A 9,677-nucleotide genomic window follows, 5' to 3' on the forward strand; every position below is an offset into this window, starting at 1 on the left:
TTATATATTTAACATTTTTATATTATCATAAATAAATAAATTATAATATTTTAAATTTAAATTAAGTTTGAATGTTATATTTACTTTTTATATATATAATTTATTTTAATAGTGAATCAGATATGCATCAAATATTTCTCTTATAGTTATGGAAAAAATCTATAATTAAATAAAGACATGAATTATTTATTAATAATATTTTTTAATATTGTTAATATTAATATTTTAAATTATATTTATTTATTAATATTTTATATTTTAATTATGTGATTATTAAAAAAAATTTTGAGATTAGAATTAAATTTTGAATACTTTTTTTTTTTTTTGCTAGTATTCAATAATGAACTTGCAATTCATTCTTTAGTTATAAACTAAATTATACCTAAAATATAAAGGAAGATGAATATATATTTTTGTATTAATATAATTACTTATAATTTTATATTTTTAAAATTAATAATTACTTAAAATTTAAAAAATTATTTTAAATTAAAATTATTAATTATTAATACACATTTACTTATTATAAGTCAAATTTAAAAATATTATTTTAAAATCATAAATTAATAAATTTATACATAATTTTATCCATTAGACATTAATCGAATGGATCTTGAGTGTAATACTAAAATTTATTGTTTATTAAAAATATTTTTTGTTATATTTCTACTCATTGATATATAATTTATGCATTTTTATTTTTATTTTAAAATATTTAATAACAATAATAATATAACAGATTTACATTATTTATAAATTTTTTTTACTGTTTATTTTCATTTTTATATTCTCTTTAGTTTATTTTTAAAAATTTTGTTTTTTATATTTATATCAACTGAAAAAATAGCACATAAATATATTTATTAATTTATAATTAAATTATTATTATTAATATTTAGAATGTTTAAAGTCACGTATAAATTAAGTGTAATTGTTATATTTATTTTTTTATATAATTTATTTTAAAATATAATCAAAATTTTTATTTTATATTTTTATTTTTTTGTCACATTAAAAATAATTTTTATTTATTTATAATTATTTTTAAACGAAATTAACTAATAAAAATATAGATATATTTATACAAATTTCATGCAACATAACTGATTAAAATTTTTTATTATATTAAATAAATTATTGTTATAATTATTTATTTTAAAATTTTACAATAACAAATAGTTTTATAATATCATAAAACATTATATATTTTATTTCATTATTTTTTAATCTATTAAATATTCTAAATTAATACAATTAACTCAAAAAAATACTAAATTATACACATTTTAATTTTACAGTACTGTTATAATATTATCATATTTTTTGTAAATAAATTTCTTTATATAACAATAAAAAATTAATAAATTTTAATTTGCATGCATTATCATATATTTTTTTTTATGTATTTATGTTGAAATTAGTATTATTATCATTTTTAATAAAATTATTACACTAATAAAAAAATTTCTTTATTAATGCTTTACTTAATCAACATGTTCTTTTTAGTCTAGTATTTTAATTTTATTTATTTTTATATATTAATAAATAATTAAAATTAAAAAATATTTAAAATATGTATTATATTATTATCAATTTACTATATATCATAATTTTGTAAATTAAGTTATTCATCATAATTATGAAAAATATACTTTTGAAGTAGTAAATAAAATATTTGTTAATGTCATCATTAATATTCTTAAAATTTTAAATTTTTTTTAAGTATGTTCGTATATATTTATTATATTTTATTTTAAAATAACTAATAATATGTATTACAAAAATATATATATATATATATATATATATATATAAAATTTACTTTTTTATTTATAAGTATTTTCTTAAGATTCATAATAATTTTTTACTATATTTATATATTTAATATTTAAATTATATATTTTTATCTTAAAATAAACTTATTTAATAAAAATAAAATAAATTCGTGTAATGCACGACATTTATTTACTACTTAATTAACTAAAATAACATAAATTAACTTTATTTGGATTTGTATGTTTCTTTACGGTTACATTAGATATAAGTTTCTTATTTTGATATATTGGTAGTTCATAAAATTATTTTAAACCAATAAATTGTTTCAAATACAACTAAGACTCTAAGAGTGTTTCATGTCTTGGAAAAAGTCTTGAAACTTTTATGAATAAGTTTCGGTTAAATTTTTTTTTTTAAAAGAAGTGAAGCAATGTTTATAAAAATTTGATTTGAACTTCTTTTTAGGATTTTAAAATTAATTTTTAGAGTGATATAGTTTTTTAGTCTAAGAACTCTAAATATCATGAAAATATTATCATAAAGTTATTTTCTAATATTTATACGAAAAAAATGATTTTAGTACTAAAAAATGGAATGTTATGGTTACAACCACAGTTTAATTGAAATAAAGTATTTTAAATGTACGAAATAAATTGGTGTGAAGAATGAAATTGAAAATTAGTGGTGTAAAAATCAAAATTTGATGAATCGCAACTTTGACAGTAGCTGATGAGAAACAAACACATGACAGATAAAATAATATCTAGCTAGTTTGCGACTGTGAGCATTATTTTAATTGTATTGCACATTCTAAACCACGGTAAACATTTTGTAGTAGTTGAGTCATTTGAATTTTTTCCACACCACATAAGTGCCTTATAATTAACCCAAGTGAGGCTCGTCATATTTCTAAAATATCTTAATTTTCAACTTTTGAGAGTAATGTATTTACACAGAAACCGGATGTTCGAGTGCATGTGCGTGACTTAAGTACGTAATGACAGTACTATTCTCTCTTAAGCATCAGTTTTCCAAGGGAAACCAAAAACATTGTCATGCATGCATGTGTGTTAACATGATAAACATAGTTAGGTACGTTAAAAACCTCTTGTTATCCCTAATAGAAAAATTTCATTACAATTAGCAAATCAATTCCTCTTCCCTCTATTTAAACCCTTCAACCCCCATTATTAAGATCTCAATATCTCTCTTCCCTCGAACCTTCTCCCCCTTCTCTCTCTCATACAACATAATGGATAAGAAACTGTGCAACACGTCTCAAGATCCCGAAGTGAGAAAGGGGCCATGGACAATGGAAGAAGACTTGATCTTGATCAACTATATCGCGAATCATGGGGAAGGTGTTTGGAACTCTTTGGCCAAAGCTGCTGGTAAACATATTTTTTGTTCTTCAATATTGGATCTCTTCATCGTCATTATTTTCTTCAACTTCTTCTAACTTAAACCCTAGCTAGGGTGGTAGAGAATAATCCTTCATCATGCTTTAACAGGTCTTAAACGTACTGGAAAGAGTTGCCGGCTCCGGTGGCTGAACTACCTCCGTCCTGATGTTAGAAGAGGGAATATTACTGCCGAGGAACAACTTTTGATCATTGAACTTCATGCAAAGTGGGGAAACAGGTGATATTATAACTGTATATGTATATATCTAAATAGTTAAAGAATTTTACTCTACACACACATATATACAATGTATATATGCTTAACCCAAAAATATATTAATATTATCGTCAATCCTTCTCTATCTTTGAAGGATGAAAGAAAATATTTGCACTTTTAACTTGTGGTATTTGGTTTTGGAGGCATAATATATTCTTGGAGGACTATTTGAGGGGAGAGAATTCTAGCCAAGAGTAAGGTTGCAACACATGGGGCTTTGTAGAGCTAATGGCCACAAATATGTCCCATACAAAATCTATATATAAATTTTTAAACCCTTCAAAATGATTGCTTCTGATTCCATCCATACGTTAGAATTGGAGTGCTTTCTCTTAAAGGGGTAATGTTGCATTGAATTCCCCCTTGTCTCTCTCACTTTCCTAGTCATGATATGATAAGGATGCAGCATAAGTAGTTTTGTTATGGATATCCATATATATGGCGGGCAGAAGGAATGTAATTTAGATCTAACAAGAACACAATAAACAAATAAAAATCAAAGCTAAAATTCCTTTTTTATTTGCTTTGGTCTTTTAATTTTGTTTCTCTTTCTAAATTTTTCATGAATTCGTTGAATGCAAGACTTCTATTAATTTTTATTCAAATTATACTTTAATTTCTAAGAATCCATATTTCATCTGGAAATTTGAGGTTGGCTGTGTGGAAGATTTTAGATTTACAATATGTTAAGATATAGTTTAAGAATTATGTATATAGTATATATAGACGTTTGAGTTGAATAAGAGTGATTAATTAAAAACTCCAAAATCATTCCATTTTTTGCATAGTTTTATTTCAAAAGAAAATAAATCAGAAATTAGTTTTTTATCCTACGCAGCAGGAATATTAATAAAACCAAAGTAAAAAACTTATTGAATACGTTTTTTTAAGTAATTAAAAATATTAAGATAATATATTTAATATACCCTTTAATTTATGGACTTGGTACATAAAATGAAATAATTATTTATAAAGTAAAATATCAACTGTATTTAGGGAATGGAATGGATCTTCTAACCAACAAAAGAAGAGAAATGTCATTGCAAATATATATGAAAAATCAGAAATAAGAAGTATATAAACGAATTTGGAAAGGTTGTTTCACAATGTAATTACTGGTATTACTAATTATAAAGTTGTTTCAGTTTCTAAAGGCTTTTAGTTTACTATTGGCTATTTCTATAAGGCATTTTGTGAACGAGAACAAAATAAGTTGGACAAAAGGAGCTTCCACTTTAGGCTGAACTCATAGAAGTGGGCACATCTTTATAGCTTTCTAGTTCGATGAAAGAGAAAGTTCTAAGAGTTTGAGTTAAAATAGGCTCAAACCATACACTTTTGACTCTCATTAACAAGGCAGGTGTCCTTGTAAATTTTAGAGCCTCCCTTTGATATAAATTTGCATAGTGCATATTCATGTAGCTTTCTCAGTATCCAATTCCCTCTCAGGGCAAGAAAATAAGTCAGCAAATATTGGGATCAAAAGACAGTAAACATTTATTTCAAACTAATATCTCAAATATTACGTTCGTTATATATAAAATGACTTTTATGACGCACATATTTGTCACGCGCCTTTTCCTGAAAACAAACAGAGATGGATAATAAACAGTTATGAGACAAATTCCAAGAAAGGAAGAAATGAAGGTGACATGCTTAAAATTTGCTAGAAATTTGTAATTGTATGAGCGAAAAGTTGAACTGTTATTATGTAGAAAACAAAATGAAAAGGAATATATATGTATAGAAAAGAGAACAGGAGATGTTTGAATTGAACCGTACTCTCTACCTGAGGCATTCATTGAGAAATCTGATTTTCTTGTCTTGGAGAGCCCCTGCTACAAAACAAAAGCATTATATCCACACACCAATAGAAATTCAGCATCTTACGTACCTCAACAATGATCGTTTTATAAGTGTGAGTCCAACATAACGTCACATTGATTCTCAGCCATGGAACATGACCTCAATCAGACACACAACCCTATTTAATATAGGTGTTGCCCTTTTTTTGCAAATCATTATAAAATGTGACTGTCACTAGCAGCTTTTAATTAAATTTCAACTTAATAGTTTCTTTTTGAAGAAATTACGCAAATGTTTTAGCTTACTTGCTCTCATGGACACTCGTGTACACTCTTTCCCACCACACATTTCAATAGCCGAGGCATCTATACATCTGGCTTTTTGGCATATCAGTAGGAGTAATTTACTTATCCAATTGTTTGATGGAAAAGTACAAATTATTAGTAATCTGTTAGTCGTCATAAGCAGTCTTAAAACATAATTATTTTTTTACACTATTTTCTGTTTCATTTTAAGAGTTTAGGTAGAGTACTATTCCGTTATGTGTCACTGTCTTTCACAAATTAACCATTCAACAATGCAGGTGGTCCAAAATTGCCAAGCATCTACCCGGAAGAACTGATAATGAGATTAAAAACTATTGGAGAACAAGGATCCAGAAGCATATCAAGCAAGCTGAGAACTTCCAACAGCAGAGTAATTCTGAGACAAATGATCATCAAGCATGCACTAGCCAAGTGTCCACCATGGCTGAGACCATGGAGACCTACTCTCCACCCTGTTACCAAGGAATGTTAGAGCCATTTTCAACTCAGTTTCCCACAATCCCTGAACAATCCAATTGTTGTGCCACTGACAACAACTATTGGACCATGGAGGATATCTGGTCAATGCAATTACTAAACGGGGATTAAACCTATATGTATATTTAAGTGCACAACATATATAAACCTATGTTATTAAGTTCCATAAAGCTGGAGTGTCTCTGGCTTAAACATATTGTTAGGTTTGTTTATATAAGTAGTTCGATATTTGGTGTTTCCCGTACCATGAATATTTAAGAACTAAATTAGTTATGTACCGTAATATACGTGCTCTTAATTAAACTATATCAGCATGCTGTTATATCCAATCAGATGGTATGTGGATTATGAAAGATATGGTTGAGAACCAAAGACTTTGCAATTTTAATATATTTCCAGTGGCAGGCTTGCTTGCTTATTATAGTAAATCCTATTATTATCTCAATGATTGTTATGTTTTAACGTACATGGATTTCAGAAAATTATGTTTGTCTCGATCCCAACCAACGATTTTAGATATGCATCAATACTTTTAATTATGGGATAAAGAGATTTCAGAGAATACTTAAAAAAATTATATATGTGCTTATAACAGGTATAGACCTAACATCTGTAAACAGGTGGTTACGAACATCATATTCCTCATGTCGGTAAATTAGTTTTCTTCTGCTTTTCATTAAACTTCAAAATATTAACATGTAGTTTGCCCTTGTAGAAAATGAAACAACGTATAAGATGTGTCTAGGAAAGTCAGATAGTAGTGTCAAACTCACCTTCTTATAAACGGAAAGACAGCCAGGCATGTATGGACATCAACTTGCATTTACATTTTGGAAAAAGAAAAGTCGCTATACATACATCACCTAACTAAAGCCACAAAGTTTTGACACGTCGCAACATAACAGCAACCATAGCTATGTTTGTTAACAATTCCCCTATCTTTATCATATTACCCATTGTTGTGCATGGCCATGCAGCATTAAAGACCGACGGAAACCTAACTCTTGTCCATGGATGCAGTCATGTTTTCGCATGTGCCACATAAATTCATCCCATCACCGCATATTTGTGATTAAGAATTGAAAACATCAATATTACTATTTTATCTTATTGTAGAAAAGCCATCACCATCATTATCGATCATTTTGTGTTAACTGTGGGCTAGTGTATCCTTCGAACCTTTATTTAATTGGTAATACTAGTTCCCGTTTAACAAATCGAGAGTGAAGGTTTTGATCATGGCATTGTTGGAATGCATAAGCTATGACGTAATTGTAACTGAAAGAGTTTGTCATGTTGCGAGCACCAAGTTAGGCGAGTGAGGAAATAGGAGTAAGAGCATTGATGGTGTACCAAACTTGAACTTTAGTTTAGCTCGCAACACTTATTCGGAGAAAGAGGGGAGAGAGGGTGACTAAGAGACTCGTCCTGGGAATGTGCCATGTCTTATTAAGGAAACAAGGACAATTGCTTGTAAGCTTTCACTTTGTGCCTATGCGATACGAAAGGGAACTCACGCCATCTTTCAGCCACTCGTTCTATTCAGTCACATGTTTTATGTGCAAAATTCAATTTCACCAAAACTCGCACGTGCTGTGATAAGTGTGCTTCACGTGGTGGGTCGGCCACTCCAACATAACATGATCGAAGTCTACAGCCAAGTGACTCATACATTGAGATCCTTACCCATTCGTTACTTAACACTTACAGCTGCTTCAATGAAGCTCGGATCCTCACCTATAGATTCTCTTCTCTTAACTTTTTTCCCCCTAACATCCATTATTTCAGGTCACTTTTTTTTATACCTCTCTTTAAATTTTTTGAAAAGAGTGTTTAGCTTCTCTCTCTCTCTCTCTCTCTCTTTTTCATTACACAGCATTTTGTCATGTGTGACAGAGGTATAAAATGCTATGAATGTAAAACAAATGATGCGAGACAATTAAAATATTTCTGGGGCTGTTAGATTACCGTTTCTAAAAGGAATTTTGATTTTTGAAAAATGAAAAAAAGTAAAAAATTGATAAGACTTTTTCTCCAGTTTGAGGTACAGTTTCTTAAAACATAAGCCATGTTTCAAAGCTATAATGTTTCACAGTGAGAAATGTGCAAATAAGTCACGACACCTTCCTCTTTATCTTTTCTCAAACAAGTATTTTATGATATTGTAAAATAATTTTTAAGAACTATTTTGTAAAATATTTTTAATAAAAAAATAAAAACAGAATCAAGCATGCCTTTTATTTTCTTCTCTTACAATGAAGTAACAGAAAATTAATCTAATAATCTGTAATGAATTACTCCATCTAATTTTTTTTATAAAGCACCTGCAATTAAATTACAGAAATAAAAAATATTAATTAAAATTAGTTGATTTTTTAATTTTAAAAAAATTATAACAAGAGAATTTTACTTTCTATTTAATATCATTGAAATTAATTTTACTATCAATATTTATCTGTGATAGTTTTAATTTAATTTCATATCAGCTTCATATAATAAGAATAAATTAAAAATAATGTTTCATAAAACTACAAAATACCTAAAAAAAAAACTAAAATTTTTTAGAATATACTTTATAAATAAAGACCAAAAAAAGTATCTAACTCCCTTGCCATTAACCTGCCTTGTCCAAATGGCTTTGCAGTGGCTCTTTTATTTCACTCTCGGTCTTGTTCAAGACACTCCTATGTACTGAAATAAAACATCCTTTTAAATTTTATTAATGGTATATTAAAATACGAACATTGATTTAACTTATGCTTCGATTGGATGTATCCCTTTTAAAATGAGAGTTTGCAAAAATTTCTCTAAATATTTGACTCTTGTTGAAAAGACCAGTCAGATTGAAATAGGCCTGGCAGGTTTTAGAAGAAAACAATAAAACAGATTGACGTTAAAGGAATGAGATTACAAGCGAAAAGGCGTGAGTAATGGGTGAACCTATAAAATGGACTGAACGTATTCAGATGAAAAAGTATACAGTTAATACTTCAAGATATATAATATGCTGTAGATGAGTATCCCATTTTATAGCATATCTAGTAGAGTTAACGTTTAGTAGAATTCACTTTACGGATGGACGTGATAATTACAATTTCTTAAAAGTCCTGTGTACGTTACACAAAACTATAAAATAACATATCAGTAATGTATAGTAAGACAGAAAATATTTTGTGACATCATCTATGACATCAAGATCTAGGCACTACAATCCTTTCTCTCTTCTGTATTCTTCAATAATTTTAACTTATAAAGCATCGGTAACATGTATTTCCTTAACACATTTTTTTAAAATGTATTTATTATTTGTTAAAACTTATTAAAAACCGTAAAATTATGTGATATCCGTTTCTCATTAATTGAGCCTCGATTATAATTTTTCAATTTCAAAAAAATGTTCACCAATAACAAGAAGTGTTATAAAGAGTGTCTTGTATGTATAACTCTTCTAATTACTTTCATTTTCTTATGGCTTAAATAAATTTTTATCTCTAAAAATATTATGATATTTTCAACTAATCCCCTATTTCTTTAAAAAATTCATTTTCATTCTCATGAGATCCTTTTATTAGTAGTTCTTTAATTTACTCTATTTTTCTCATTATGTGGCGT

At 27.3% G+C, this 9,677-nt stretch overlaps 1 protein-coding gene across 1 annotated transcript; it reads left to right on the forward strand.

Moving 5' to 3' along the window:
- The first annotated feature begins 3,028 nt into the window (after positions 1-3,028).
- On the forward strand, positions 3,029-6,176 carry LOC113863233 (myb-related protein 305-like). The gene is made up of 3 exons (XM_027496736.1): positions 3,029-3,167; positions 3,288-3,417; positions 5,846-6,176. The coding sequence occupies exons 1-3, from the start codon at positions 3,029-3,031 to the stop codon at positions 6,174-6,176; spliced, it is 600 nt and encodes a 199-aa protein (XP_027352537.1).
- The last annotated feature ends 3,501 nt before the right edge of the window (positions 6,177-9,677 follow it).

The sequence above is a fragment of the Abrus precatorius genome, unplaced genomic scaffold (genome assembly GCF_003935025.1).
Source record: "Abrus precatorius isolate BTA unplaced genomic scaffold, Abrus_2018 Scaffold3, whole genome shotgun sequence".
NCBI classification, from domain to species: domain Eukaryota; kingdom Viridiplantae; phylum Streptophyta; class Magnoliopsida; order Fabales; family Fabaceae; genus Abrus; species Abrus precatorius.